Source organism: the organism of the source record quoted next, unplaced genomic scaffold (genome assembly GCF_019419815.1).
Source record: "Pyrus x bretschneideri cultivar Hongxiangsu unplaced genomic scaffold, Pyrus_bretschneideri_v1 Contig19, whole genome shotgun sequence".
Taxonomy (NCBI): domain Eukaryota; kingdom Viridiplantae; phylum Streptophyta; class Magnoliopsida; order Rosales; family Rosaceae; genus Pyrus; species Pyrus x bretschneideri.
This window is the reverse complement of record NW_025999490.1, coordinates 4368893-4384322: the sequence shown is the minus strand read 5'-3', so window position 1 is coordinate 4384322 and position 15430 is coordinate 4368893. Positions and strand designations below refer to the sequence as shown.

At 37.5% G+C, this 15430-nt stretch overlaps 3 protein-coding genes across 4 annotated transcripts; 1 reads left to right on the top strand and 2 right to left on the bottom strand.

Moving 5' to 3' along the window:
• The first annotated feature begins 1157 nt into the window (after window positions 1–1157).
• On the top strand, window positions 1158–3321 carry LOC103937498 (28 kDa heat- and acid-stable phosphoprotein). 2 transcript variants are annotated; one of them, XM_009347477.3, is made up of 8 exons: window positions 1158–1431; window positions 1825–1862; window positions 1952–2038; window positions 2142–2228; window positions 2315–2349; window positions 2436–2521; window positions 2881–2946; window positions 3068–3321. In XM_009347477.3, the coding sequence occupies exons 1-8, from the start codon at window positions 1365–1367 to the stop codon at window positions 3100–3102; spliced, it is 501 nt and encodes a 166-aa protein (XP_009345752.2). In that variant the 5' UTR covers window positions 1158–1364; the 3' UTR covers window positions 3103–3321. The 2 variants fall into 2 exon arrangements, with proteins under 2 accessions (XP_009345752.2, XP_009345817.2); XM_009347542.3 differs by having other exon boundaries at window positions 1160–1431; window positions 2145–2228.
• An 837-nt stretch (window positions 3322–4158) lies between these two features.
• LOC103937653 (ras-related protein RABA1f-like) lies at window positions 4159–5903 on the bottom strand. Its single transcript, XM_009347630.3, has 2 exons — window positions 5364–5903; window positions 4159–4885 (listed from the first exon to the last, which is right to left on the bottom strand). The coding sequence occupies exons 1-2, from the start codon at window positions 5582–5584 to the stop codon at window positions 4453–4455; spliced, it is 654 nt and encodes a 217-aa protein (XP_009345905.2). The 5' UTR covers window positions 5585–5903; the 3' UTR covers window positions 4159–4452.
• Window positions 5904–11624: 5721 nt separating this feature from the next.
• Window positions 11625–15081, bottom strand: LOC103937754 (WUSCHEL-related homeobox 9). The gene is made up of 5 exons (XM_009347736.3): window positions 14945–15081; window positions 14180–14515; window positions 13092–13958; window positions 12196–12413; window positions 11625–11834 (listed from the first exon to the last, which is right to left on the bottom strand). The coding sequence occupies exons 2-5, from the start codon at window positions 14316–14318 to the stop codon at window positions 11829–11831; spliced, it is 1230 nt and encodes a 409-aa protein (XP_009346011.2). The 5' UTR covers window positions 14319–14515; window positions 14945–15081; the 3' UTR covers window positions 11625–11828.
• Window positions 15082–15430: the final 349 nt, after the last annotated feature.

The following is a 15430-nucleotide window of genomic DNA, read 5'->3' as shown; positions in this document are numbered from 1 at the left end:
CATGAGGCTCTTGGCCTTGACCTAAGGTGTTATTTGTTTTGTAGGTGCAATTTTGTCCAAGAACAAGGAGCAAGAAATTTGCACCCACAAATAGTATGTTGAGTTTCTACTCATGTATTTTGAGTTTGAAATTTCTTTCGTCTCAAAATTATTAGAGAATCTCTAAGAGTCCTTAATCAAAGCCCTTACCGCCCTCTATTACCGTATGTCTTTAAATTTAAGATCTTTGTGCTTTCAGTGGAGTAGAATTCTAGTCCTTATATTAGAGGGATTGTCCGCATATGTATTAAAAACACTACAAATGAGGACTGGTTTTACTGACACAAAATTGAGTGGGGCCCATATGAATTATGAGTTAGATGTAACCCACCAAGAGGATCCTCTTTATGAAGATTATGGAAATCTATGAATTGTGTCCATTTATTGTATATCGTGTGATCAATTTTTGTCAGATACTATTTATGTTTAATTTTAAATAAAAAAATTTAAAATGATTTTTAATCACACAATGTACGATAAACAAATATAATTCACGAATCATTGGAATCCTCACAAAAAGGATCTGGATTCATAACCCACTACGTGCAAATGAAATGAAGCTGCTGGCAGCCATGGCAGACGCGCCTGACATAGCGTCAGCCCGAGCCCTACATATATTTTTTTGTCTTTTCATCTTCTTTTTACCTATGGGATCCAACGGTTCAATCTTTAGGGACACAAAGATTTTTGTTAAGTCGTTAAATGAGTTCTCATATGTGGCAGTTGGATTCCCTAAATGGAGTTTTAACAATTTCGAACCCTACCGTCTTCCCTTAATAATAATAAATTTATTTTTTAAAGGAAGGTGTCACTTAGTATTACATTCTACTAGTATTCCTCTTCACTTGTAAGTGAGAGATTTTAGGTTTGTTTCTTGTCAAAGATAAATTTAAACCACATTATTGTTTGCCTATTGTGAGACTTAGCCTTCCACTCTTCTATCGAGTTTTCTATCATTTTGTGGGAGTGGAGAGAAATTGGGTCTTTGTAGTCAAGCTCATTAAATATTTACAATGGGGCTTTGCAAGTAATTGGGCCCTTTGTTTACGCAGGACATTCAAAATTATTGGAATAGTCAAAGTCAACAAAACCGAAAGCATTCACATATTTATAGAGGGATTTTGAGGATTTCCCTCCACAACACGGCGCTCAGATCTCAAAGAAGGACGATTCGACTAGGGTTTTTGGATTTCCCAGTCGAATTGTATCGAAACCCTAGCCCCCAAATAAACACCAGAATCCACCAAAATTTCCGATTATTTTCTGATCAGATTCTTGAGCCGGAATTTTCCGGTGTCGTTTCGTCTTCCTTTTGAATTCAAACGATGGTAAGGGGGAAGTTCAAGAGCAAGCCCACCGGCCATCGCCAGTTCTCCACTCCCGAAGATCTTCGTAAGCTAAATACATCTTAATTCTTAACTTTAATTTAAAAAAAAAAAAAAAACCTAGTTTGTTGTTTTACTTTTGCTTTCCATCCAACTTTCTGGGCGTTTTCTGGGTAACCAAACAGAGGATTAAGGCCCTTGGACTCGTTGAATTGGCAAGTTGTATATGTGTTGTTTGATCATGTTGTGTTTTGTGAGTAATTGAATTGAAGTTATATGAATTTGGATTGTTGGTTTGTTTGATGTTACAACTTTTTTAGACCATGAAAACGATTTGACGTAAAATTTAGGTAATTGATATGAATTTTGGTTGTTTTGGTTTGTTTGAGTCGCAGATCGGTTAATTGTTTCCAAATTAAGCAATTCTGATATCCTATTTCTTGTATTTGTAAATTTGCAGTTGCTGGTACCTCCAGCCGTCCTCGAACTTTTTCGAAGGTTTGTCCTTCTCGCACTCACATATTATATAGTGATGCGAAACATTTGATTTTTTGGCTTAAGAAAGTTATTTTGTTTGTTTTCGTTAGCGAGAAGCTGAACATGATGAAGTTGAAGTAGATTTTGTAGCAAGTTCCGAAGAGGAGTCCGGAGATGAATCCGAAGGACAAGATGAGGTTAGTTAACATGAACTGTCATCCTTGTAGAAAAAGTTTGGTTTTTTGTTTGTCTTGGTTTGTAATAATGTGAATCTTTTTTCGTGTTGTCAAATAATTTTAGCAGAAGAAGAAGGGGATCCAAGGGATTATTGAGATTGAAAATCCCAATTTGGTAAAGCCAAAGACTGTGAAAGCTCGAGATGTTGATGTAAGTTCTGCAAATTTCTTTGAGAATAGCTTGTGAATTATGGTAGTGAATTTTATGAGAGAGAATTATTTGTTTTATCTCTACAGATGGGAAGGACAACTGAACTCTCAAGGCGTGAAAGGTTTGTCAGCGGAATATAAGTTCTATTCGTAGTTATTTCATCTTAATCGGTTTGGACTTCCTCAATTTTTGTTCATTTGTTTTCAGAGAAGAATTAGAGAAACAGAGAGCCCGTGAGAGATATATGAGGTTGCAAGAACAGGGAAAAACTGAACAAGCAAGGAAAGATTTAGGTAATTGTCGTTGATTATTGTTTGCAAAAAGTACCTTTAAATCCGTTCTAATGTCTATTGGGGGGAAATTCTGGGTGTAATCGGGGATAACCTCCTATTATCATCTCTTTCATCACGTGACACATTCACGTGATGAGACAGATACGAGTAAGAGGATTACAACCAGTTATATGTTAGAATCTCTTCAAAATTTAGTCACTTTCTATTATCACACCTATTGTTTGCTGCACATTTTAATGCTGAAAGATATGGGTTCTTTAGAGAAGAACAATGAATGAAAGGAGCTCCTATGGGTTGGATTTACATTTTTAGCGCTATAGTTTTGAATTTTTATTGATATCATTTTGTTGATCCTGCAGAGCGTTTAGCTCTTATACGAGAGCAAAGGGCAGAAGCTGCTAAAAAGAGAGAAGAAGAAAAAGCTGGTAATGTTCTGAGACCCCCACAACTTATTTCTTCTTTCTTTTTTCGTTTTTCTTTTTTTGGGTCGATTTCTCTGTTCTGGATCTTCAAGAACTGTAATTGTTCAACTCCTAATTGTTTCAGCCAAAGAACAGAAGAAGGTTGAAGCCCGCAAATGATCTAACTTGAAGCAAAACATGGTCATGCTGCCGTTAGAATTTTATCGGTAATGGAAAAACCAATTAGAAATTATTTTACTCTTATGTGGTAAAAACCCATTGGATTTTTTAGACCTTTTAGGAACTTTTGGAATATTTACTGTGTAAAACATTTATAGGGGTTTACTGTATCGATAAAAGATTTATGTTATCGATGAAATGTAAGTGAGATCTTGTCGATATTTGATGGTCGGACAAGTCGGTTAGCCAGTTCTATCGCAGTTCCTCGGCTGCGAGAGTTAGCCATATGTCCATTAGGAAAGGTGGGAAACGCCGGGAATATATAACAAAAGAAAAACACTTTCCTCTTCGGCGAAACCTGAAACACAAACAAAACTTGGGGGAGCCGACCGATTCACCAGCCATGACTAAACCCAAACCCAACAAAACACCTCCAAACGTTCGTATTTCTTATATCAACAACTCCCATACGAACAAACCCAACAGTAGTTTCTCGGGCCAAAACGTCCACTTCCTGAACCCGTCCGACCCAGAAATCCCAGACGCGGTGACACTCCGGGAGCAGTGGAAGTTTGCCATCAGGCAGTACAGCAGATGGTACTCTCCCGCCTGGGGCAGCACCATTCTCGCTGGAGTTTCGTTTTTTTGCCCGCGGTTGGTTCATCAAGGGCGGTGATCCTCTACCCTCTTCCGACCGCCACGACGACGATTCTCCTCCACTTCCTCCTCCCGACAAACCCGATGAAGCTTAACGCTCATGAGCCCCATTTCTCCACCAGTTCCTGGTGAGCTAGTCTTCTTCTCCGAAATTTCGATTCAATTTTAAATCAATAGCTCTCGCACTTATTAATCGAAGTTTAAAGAAGCAATCTTGTGGTGCGAATTCGATATTTCATCTGAATCAGAACATGGCACAAAAATAGTGATAGTCCTAGCAATCAGCAAGATAACCACGAAATTCATATAACTAAAGAAAACTTTTGGAACCCGTTTAATCGCCAGTCCGTTTCGAATTTTGAATTTTCACTTTTTGTGCTGGAGATGCGGCGAAGTTACTTGTTTTCCAAACAAATGAATTTGATATAAAACTCAACCAAGAAAGAACAATAGTACACAACGGGAAGCAAGTAGTTCAAATCGAATCAAAGGAAAAAACAACATATTCTTAACATCCTAAATTTTTGGGTAACATGGACAAGCTTTCGAGCATCTAAAGCATAATGTTCAAAGAGTTAGCATCCTGTCGAGAAAAGCAATTTTGGTGGAGTCAGGCCAACATCTGCATAGACAATTAGACATGACCTCGCCCGATGGAACTCCGAAAGGCACTTGGAACAATTCCTTCAAATTTTACGTAGAACAACACCCGTCTTGCTTCACAGCTGATACATCGTCCTTGCCCCCAACATTGATCGTCTGTCCCTTGGGCAAGGCTGCTGGGTCATCCCCGATGTCAAGGTCCTTCCTGCTCACAACATGATGGATTTGCGTCAGCACTTCGGTGAAAGCATTTTCGACATTCATGGACTCGAGGGCAGAAGTTTCCATGAAAAAGGTGTTCTCTCGTTCAGCAAACGCCTTAGCATCATCGGTGGAAACGGCTCGCAGGTGACGCAGATCTCCCTTGTTTCCCACCAGCATGATCACAATGTTGGCGTCCGTGTGATCGCGAAGCTCCTTCAACCATCTTTCTACATTTTCAAACGTAACATGACGAGTAACGTCATAGACAAGCAAGGCCCCAACGGCACCTCGATAGTATGCGCTTGTGATCGCACGATACCTTTTACATAAGGAGAACAAAATCAGATGGATATTTGCGAACAATGCAGTCTATTCGGGGTCGACCAACAAGAAGATAATCTGCTAGTGTTCATACTTAATGAAGATTGTTCGAAATGGATTCCGAAAACAAATACAAACGCAGTAAGATTCAGCTCAGCTAACTAAAAAGTTACCCTTCTCCCATGGCTGAAACAATGAGAAATAAAAGCTCCAATGTTTTCATTAGCAATTTCACGATATCTTCCTCAACATTCTCGGCAACCAAACAATACCAATCAAACAAACAGACCCATAAAAACAATCCCTTTTCCGATCCAGCAACAAGATAATCTAATCCGTGCAATACCATATTAGCAAAACAACCCCAATTTTCAAAGGAAACCAAGAAAACCCAGAAAATAAATCAAAATGCGAATTCCCAGATCTAATTAAGAAAACTTCAGATTTTTAAAGAAACAGAGAATGCGGATCCAAACCTTTCCTGGCCGGCGGTGTCCCAAATCTGGGCCTTGACGACCTTATCATCGACCCGAATGCTTCTGGTGGCGAACTCGACGCCAATGGTGGACTTGGATTCGAGGCTGAATTCGTTCTTCGTGAACCGCGCCAAAAGGTTCGATTTTCCGACGCCCGAGTCGCCGATCAACACCACCTTGAACAAGTAATCGTAATCGTCGTCGGCTCTGTATGCCCCCATCTCCTCTCCAAAATTCAAATACTGCAAAAAAAAGGAGCGAATTTTTGTCGTGTTTCTCTTGGGTTTGTCTTTTACTTTCGATTTGGAAGGAATCTGAGGGAGTTCTGGGATGATGGGTTTTTGGAAATTTGGTTATAAATAATGAAGAATCATGGCGATGGCAGTGGATGGATGTGTGTATGTAAGTTATGAGGTGAATGGGTTTTTGTTGGATTTCGCGAGAAATATAGCAAAATGGAGGTTGAAGACAGCCAGCAACCCAAAGCAAGCTGGAATTGTGGTTTTTTCTTTTTACTCTTAGTTGGCGAAATTGTGGTTATGATTAAGAATTCCCGGTCCCAAATAAAAGTTCTTGACCTTTTTACCTTTTAGTCACAACAACCAAAGATACGAAGAAAAAAAATATATTACGAAGTTTTGTGCTTATGATCAAATCCGTTTATCTTACGACTTACTTTGTAAATATCATTTATGCAGAAAATGAATTAAAAATAAGGTTGTTTAGTCAATTTATTATAACAAATATATAGACGGTTCGTAACACTTTTACCAATTCTGTTCATCTGTTTTTATACAATTCAATAACTAAACGACCTTAATTTTAATTGATTTTGCAAAAGATGATCTTCATAAAGTAATTTATAATATGAACAATTCTAATTATAAACACGAAATTTTATAAATTGGCAACGAACGATTTTGAATAGAAACTCATATTCATCATTTAAGTAGCCAAATATTATTCAAAATTAGGCCGACATGTGTTTGTTCTTTTGCATTCAAGAATGACGAACATGAAATGAGAGTAATAATGTAATGGTGTTTTAGTTAAATGTGTGATAGCAATCATATCATCTCGTGTTATTTATTTAGAATATCATGATAACATATCAAGCATATATGGAAGTTTTGCTCTTACATTCAAATTTGAATCTCCTCTCAAAAATTAAAATTATTATCTTTTTTTTTTTTTTTTTTTTTCTGATTTGAGTTGTTTATAACATGATATTGCTCCATTTACTATTTAGATTCAACCCCATAGACCTGTAATTTTGTTTCTTTTATTTAAAATTGGATAGAGAAAGGGTCCAATTGTTATTACAGAATATATACACACCCAAATTCTTGTGGAAATATATTTAATTTATTTGGATTCAACACCATATACTTTTTTTTTATTTTTTGTTGGAACACCATATATCTTGAGATATAGTTTCTAGGAAGAAAGGTCAGCTCTTCTAGTCTCTTACGACTATATCAGCTACAAATCCACGTTAATTTCACCAGCAATAATCCAACGTTTACCATTTCAATTTTGATTTTTTTTTTATTATTTATTTTTGTATGAGTGAGTCTCCTTTGAAAAACATCCAACAAAAAAAAAATAATGAAAAACGATGTCCGGTAAGATACGTGATTTCTAAGATTCATCCAGACTAAATAATTGGTTACTTTCAAATGTTCATGATAATTTCTAACTGACACATGATTAATATGAGGTTTATCATATAAGTTTTGAATTATAACAAAGGGGACGAATTCATGGCACCATTTTTTTTTTTATAATTTTTTACATCATTTTTGTAGGATTTATTTCGTAATGTATTTCAACAATCTGAACGGTCTATCTTTTAGGTATTATCATGTCTGCCAAAAATCACTGAAATCTAAAACTATATGACTGTTGAGTTGAGAATTAAGGGTTTCTTTGTATAATAGTATTCGTCCATTTTCTTCACTACAAATGAATGTCTTAATGGTTTTGAATTTTTCTAATTTTTTGCAAGGATGATCTATGAATAATGTCCAAAAAAATAGATGGTCTAGATTGTTAAAGTACATTACAGAGTGGGTTCCACAAAACATGTGTCAAAAATTGTGTAAAAAAAAAATAGTGTCACATATCCGCCCTATAACAAATTTATGTATTGTGCGCAAAGGTTGAAGATTAGGCTAGGTTAAACTAAAAGGAAAGTGAATGTTGGATCAGCTTTCACGGTAGAAAAAAGCATGCAAACACAGGTCATCTCCAATGGAGAGGGCTAAAAGTTCAAAAGCAAAAAAATGGCATGATTTGCCCAAAAACTCATCTCCAACCAATGACTGAGTTATAATTCTATGGAGTTAACCAAACCATTATTTAGCCAAATGGGCATCAGGCTGGTTAAATGTAGCCATCGGCTTAGCCCTTTCTTGGAGGTCAACCTCAATCGCAATAATTGATTCAAATTCAATGGCTAGATTTAAAAATATTAGACGGTAGTTTAATTAACTAACTAATAAATTTAAAGAATAAACTTAAAACTAATAAATATTGAAGGGATTATGTTTAGTTTCTTCGGTTGGAGATGTTATAATTTTAGATAGGGCTATATTTGATTATTTCGATTGGAGATGGCCTCAGACCCTCGAAGACCCAGCTTGATGGACTTTTCATTAATTTCTTATACAATTATATAGGTTTAACACGAGGCTCATATTGTTTTAAGACTCGAGTGTAGTCGAGTGGATTTTAATCATATCAAATACTAACCGAGAAAAGAAAGAGTCAATTACAAAGTACATTTCTAGGTTTGAAGTTGAAAATAACAATTCAAGTCACACTTACGTCTAACTATACAAACATCTATTAATTGCGGATGTTGCAAGCGGGCTCACTTCTAGAAGGCTTTTAGGAGATAACTCAACTCAAATTTGCTCTGACACAAGATAACTCAACATCTCTGATCCGTCCAAGTTAAATCACTAAAGTTAGCTTACTTTAGGTTATAAACTTCATGCCAAAATCAAAGCTGTAATACTTCATGTTGCAATGTAAAAATAATAAAGCTTGTGTTTCTTAAAATGCAACCAGAAACCTCATGGGTGTATTTTGTCGCCTCACGTCAATTTCCGAATTAATTATTTACATGAAACCTTCAAATCACATACGTGCTGTGGACATGTAAGAACAATCCCATCAAGGTGACTGTTCTCTTCTCTCATTCTTCACCTAATTCACTCGTGGAGGGACCAGGCTTCTCTGCCCTTTCAGTTTCCATACATTTCCATCCTTTATTATTTTATGCGGTCACGGTTAAATCACGTTAATATTTTATATTGATTTTTTTATAAAAATAATAAAACAAAAAATAACAGTAATATAAAATATTGACGTGATTTAATCGTAATCGTACAAATAGAAAATGATGGAAGTGTACAGAAAGTCCCTCGTGGGGGCATGTAAATGCAGATTACTGCATGGGTGTAGGCCATGATCAACATCAGCCAATCTTAACGCGGCACGTCGAGCTTGTATAGTGTTCTCCGACAACCATACCTCTCAGAAACCCTGGATACGTTGATTCGGAAAGGCACCTCATCAAATACTTCATGATTTCTTCTTCCCCTTCCACCGCCATGCTTTGAATCGCTTTCCACGGTCTCCTCTGCAGTAAATGGGTCGATCTTCTTACACCACAATACGTGATAGTTCATGCAAAAGTAAACACACAAGTGACTAGTGTTGTACGACGTGACGTGGTAGGCCTAGCCTCATGTAGCTATAGACTATAGGGCAAGGAATTTTGGTAGACCTGCAGGTCTTGTTTGATATATCCAATCGATCGAAATATATCACTCAATCAAATCCAAGTAAGAACACTAGCTACGTACTGTTGGCCTCTCAGACTGCAAATTGCACGTAACAAATCTGCACCACCAAAAAAAGAAAAGAAACGTTGACCTAGCTAGCTCTGCTTACAATCTGCCTTGCCTTCTTCTGATGATCACCGACTGCAAAGCATATACGTACGGCAAAGAATGCATGTGGCAGAAATTAAACACACAGCTGTGAGTAGTGAGTGCATGCATTGTTGAAATTTTTTGGATCGAAGAGTTCGGGAATCTCACTATAACAACATCGATATTGTTTTCAACTTTATTACATGTGCAATTCGTCAGGTGTGGGGTAATCATATTTAAACCCCCCTCATGTGCGAAGATCCACAATCAGCAATTGAAACTCAGATGTCAGCTCTTTGTTAAGCGCAATTGAAACTCAAAGGTCAGCTCTTTGTTAAGCTCGTTAGCTTGCACGGGTCCGAACTTGGCTCGGATACCATGTTGAAATTTTTTAGATCGACGGGCCTGGGGAACCCCACTCTAATGACACTGATACTGTTCTTAACTTTACCACCTACCCAATTCGTCAGGTATAGGGTTTTTTCACAAAAAAACCTCGGTATTAGTTAAAATGAAGTAATCATATTTAAACTCCATTGTTTTCTTTTCACCCACCTATATCGGATTCCATCATGTATTCCGGATGTTTGTCAAACATTAATACTTTTCCGTTTCTGGTCAGGCCCTATGATTCTCATTGATATGTGTCGTCGAAGCAAGATGTATAATGTTTATTAAACGGTGATGATCTATCGTATCCAAGTATTGCTGAAACTGAAAGGCACCCTGCTCACTTTCTGTATGCACACACCTTCAATCATATCAGATACCTCATAATGTATGTATATGTACAGATCCATTAAAAAGCCCTAATTTCATTATGCTGTGTACATACATACATACATACGATCCATGGCAACTTGCAGGGAACACCGGATCAAGATTTTGGCAACACGTGTATCATTGTTATATATTAAATACCACTCAGCTGATCAACCCTTTTTTTTTTCATCTTAAAATTTATTTATTTCCTTAGGGCGCGCCTTAATGTGTAAGTTTCTTCTCATAAGTACACATGCTCTAAATTTTTCAGAGAAAATATGACACATTGACACACATATTAACAGTGCATGTACACAAAGTAAGGCACGCCCTACCACATTGCAGAATGGTGTACACCATCTAACAGATAGCTTCTCTTTCTTACATAATTCTTTGTCTTCTGGTGGATCGAACCGAAAGTCACTAAGATATTGAACTGAATCGGCTATGATGCAACCACTTTGACGTTATTGCATGAGATAGCGTTTTTGGGTCTTTTTGACCAGGGTCCCATTGAGTCAAGAATTTTTGTATTCAAAACATAATCATTATATGGTGTTACCATTTTACATATTATTATATATAAGCGGACAATAGGTTAATATGTTACACAGAGATCGGGTTCATCAAAAACTTCCATTGAGTACGCCTATAGCAAGGCCATATCTGACCCAATGATAACCCTAGCCAGATATATTACTCCCCCACCCCTCCTCTTCCTTTTACACATTTACAGACCCTACCTGCCAAGGATAATACTTGCATTCCCAGCTTGAGGATGAGCTCATTCCATTACTTGCAAGCATTATCCATATATTAATTAGTTCAATTCATTACTAATTTATATACTATTTTGGTCTGCACAATTGGTTGAAATTCCTAGCTAATTTAATTTATGCATGATTAACTTGTTGCTTCTACAATATCATACACCCATCCGTTTACAATTTTTGTAAAGAAACCATATACGTATGAACTATATAGCATATAATCACAGATATTCTTTTTAGCCAATATTGTTTGTTTATTTAGCAACTACAGGTTTATTTGTCCATACTTTGGGTGACAATCTAACTAGGACCTGGATTGTCTGTTCTTCCTATCCCATACCCTTCTCATCCTTTCATATTCTTTTGTCACGGTTAAGCTACGTCAATATTTTATATTGATTTTTTTATAGAAATAATAAGACAAAAATCAATAAGAATATAAAATTTAGACGTGGTTTAATCGTAACTACAAAAATAGATAGGAATGGAAAGGATATGGGATGGGGGAGGACTGACAATCGAGGTCCATCTAACTACAAATAGTCGACAGTTGTTTGTGGAAGAAACGTGGCAATTAGATCTAAATTTTGGGTGGAAGCCGTAGAACAAATGTTAAAAAAATTGAAAAGTACCAGATGTCTGGATCCCTTCAACAATAAGAAAGTGAATCGAAAAGTAGCGGAAATTATGAGATGATATCATCTCATTTGAATTTGAGTTTACCAGCGTGCACATGAGCATGATATGGGGGTTAAACCTTTCATAGAAAAAACACACCTCACACGTAAATATATATTATCATCCTTTATATAACCAGAAACAAGTAAATTAATAGTACATAAATAGGTCCACAAACTCTGAAATAACCCTAAATTGATGAAGCCCTGGCTTATAATATTGCAAACTCTAGCACAAATTAAAGAAGACATAAATAGAGAAAAGGCACACAGAAACCAAAGCCCGTCTCCTCTAGCTAGCTTCCACCTCTTCTATATCTACAATCCCAGAAGAACACATTAATGATCATCAACTGCAAGCATAGATAAAATAAATACACACATATATAACAGTGGTCTAGCTGGATGCCAACAAATAAAGATGCAAAACAAAACGAAATCACATTGTTTTACAAACAAGATAATCTAAAATATTTCATAACGAAGTGGAATTCGAACTTAGGTAAGAAGAAATACTACTCTAGCCAATTTAGCTAAATCCGGATCTCTATTGTATCACGTTTTTTTTTTTTAAAATTTGGGATATACATATAGAAAGGAACCAAATAAAGTTACTGTTAAAGATTAATTAGCAAAAAGAAATCAAATAATTTAAGGAAAATAAGTGTAAGTTTAATACCAGATAATAGAAACCACCGTGGTGGAGAGAGTGGAGGGTGAGACCCCACTCATTGGTGAGAACGGGCTGACCAGAGGAGTGAATGAGAACGGCGTCATCCCCGAAAGCCTCACGCACGTTGAAGGGACCCACACCCACCTCGAATGCGACGTCGTTTATGAACACCGTTGATTTCGCCACACCTCCCGGAGCCATTGCACCCGCTTCACCAACACCGCCTGTCCAAAACTCCAAACACCACCCGATTAAGTCACACAATCACACAGTATGCGACGTCGTTTCACCAGTACGTGAACAGTCCGGTAATGTCCGGCCGGGTAATAATTATTCTAACCTAAATTAAAACAGGTTACAGAACATACTAGGCAATCAAAACCCATGCACACGTCCATCATAATCCCAAACGCAAAAACCTAGCAAGCTAAAACCTTCATGCCCATCGAAAAGACAAATCTACCCTCCTTTCCATACCTAATATATGACAAACGTGGCATTCACTTTCGTCCCATGATATAAAACCTTACTTTCGGAAAGGGATCCTCTCTGGATCTATTCCTCATAATCCATCAATTAAAAAATTCGTATCACTGAAATTTGATCCAAAAGCTAAAATTATTATAACTTTTAAAGTAGGCTCATGTTTGTAACTGTTGGATCAAATTTCAATAGAATGGATTCCTTGATTTATTAGATTAGGAGAAAGGGTTCGGAGAGGATCCCTTTCCCTTACTTTCACCCCAAAATACAAAACCCATCATCAACCAATCCCACTTTGTTACATTTTGGTATATACTATGGCTTCATAATACAAAGAAAAATGCTCTAATCTATTACTATTATTGCACATATATATGGAGATCTAAATTAGCAAAACATGAAATTTTGAGTTTATTTACCTCGACCATTGTGGATTACGGGGGATGGAACAGCGACAGTAGGAGTAGTAGAAGCTGCAGCAGTAGTTGGAGTTGTGGTATCGATATTGTAATTGAGGTGTTGCTGATGATCCACATTCTCCATGGCCTTGATCTGATCTTCCTGATGGTGGTGATATTCTTTCCTTGATATTGCTCCATGGTTCATGATCTCACTCAGCAGGATATTAGTGCAAGGCCCAATGTTGTTATTATTATTATTGGTTTGCTCATGACGTGGAACATTAACCACATTAGCCAGCTCAGAGAAGCAGAACCCTTGTGTCAAATTACGATTAATGTTGGCCTGATGCACTGGAAAAAAGAACGGAGATTCGAGCAAGACCTCGTTGTGGAGAGGATGGTGAGGCTGGAAAAGGTTAGTGCTTTGGTTCACAGAAGCAGTTGGAGAGTTGACTGAAGCCTCATGAGTGGAGAACCCCATGGAGAAGGCCTTGTTGTTTGGTGCTTTGGGGGATGACTTTTCGGAGGAGGATGAGGACGAGGACGAAGGGGCGGCGGCATTGATGATGTTGAGAGTGGTGGCGGCAGAGACGGGGGTGGAGATAGGAAGCTGGGTGTGGTGATGGTGGGTTTGTTGTTGCCTGGATGAGTTGTGGAGGTTGCGGAGCTTGTGCTTGCTTCTTGACTTTCGGTTCTGGAACCAATAGAACACATTGGCGTCTCCGACTTGACCGTACTCTTGCAGCTGAACCCTAATCTTCCTGATCTCATCCCTCGGAGGATTCACCATCCCGGAGTTGAAGATTGCTTCGAGGATGCGAATTTGCTCCGGTTTCGGGTTCCATCTAGGTTTTGGCTCCGGACTGCGTTCTTCACACCCTCCAACTGTTACATTCACATAACTTAACATAATAATTTGTAACAAATTATGCATAATTGGTATGGATTATGAAAAAAAAAATACTATGATTATTATACATAGAAAAGTGGATTGTATAAACTTTCGTGAAAAATAATTATAAAATATTGAAAAGAGTTTTAACATAAATGAGTGTTGAAGATGGTTATAAATAAGTGAGTGATGAAATAGGAATTTGGGGATTTACCTGAGGAGTAGGAGGAGGGTCGGTGGCAGCCGTTTGAGACAAGAGAAGGGTTGATGTCATGCTGCCATTGGTGGTGGGTGCTGCAATTAGCAGGCTTGGACTTGAACATGCTTGGCCAGTGTCTGTTTGATGAAGCCATGGTGATGATGACGACCAAAGGGAGGGATAAAGAGACAGAGAGAAAGCTAGCTAGATATTATAGCAGCTACGAAGCTATAGGTATAGCCAAACAAAAGAGAAGGAGAAACGCTTTTCTGCTGTTTGTTTTTCTGGCACTGGATATATCCTCTCCTTAGCCCAGCAGAACATCACTTCTTATAGTCTCACCACCTACTCCTGTGAGTTCAATGTTTCTTGTTTATTAATTAACACTTGTACAATAAAAAAACACTAGTACTTCCCATCTCCCAAAGAAAATATAGAAAATAGGATAAAAACTGATGAGAAATTATATAAATTAAACAAATATAATTTGATTTTTATATAAAATGGGCAGAACCCACAACAGGAATCGCCTGCTAGAAAGATAGACAAGAAAGGAAATGAAAATAAAAAAAAGTTGTGTGGGGTGAAACTAAAAGAGAGAGAGAGAGAGAGGTACTATTTATCGACCCATTCCCTTCTTTTAGACTTTAGATTTAATACTAGTGAGTGAAGAGTGATGATCATGAAATGATGCTTGCTCTCTACTCAAATACTGAAAAGTATAGTACAAACCCAATCCCCCCACCCGACGAGAAGCAAAGGGAACTTAGAAAAGAATACCTGCTGGGGCTTAATTGGAACCTTCATCAGAGATATGAGAGAGAGAGAGAAGTGAGGATTGTTCTGATCAGTTTGTCTCCTTCTTTTTCATTTTTATCTTCTGATATTTGTAAAGAGGAATCGTGCTTGCTCTGATCAATTGTTTGGGGTTTTGCTTTGCCGTGAGTGGGGAATTAATTGGGCCGGGAGAGGAGAGGAGGGTGGAAGTGAGATATTGGGATTATTCTAATGGCAAAGGTCGTTGTGGGAATAAATAGGGGAGGGGAAGGGTGTTTGAAAGTCAAGGCAATGGGAGAAAGGAGCATGCCGTTGCCGTGTAATGTAGGGTTTAATTGGAAAGCGGTGGTGGGAGCCGTGGTATAGTAATTGCATATCTCACATTTGGGTTTATTTTGAGCGAAAGTAATGTAGGCTTTTGGATTGACTCGAAGGCATATATTTATTTATTGTTACTGTTATATTATAAAGGGATAATCATTATTAAGT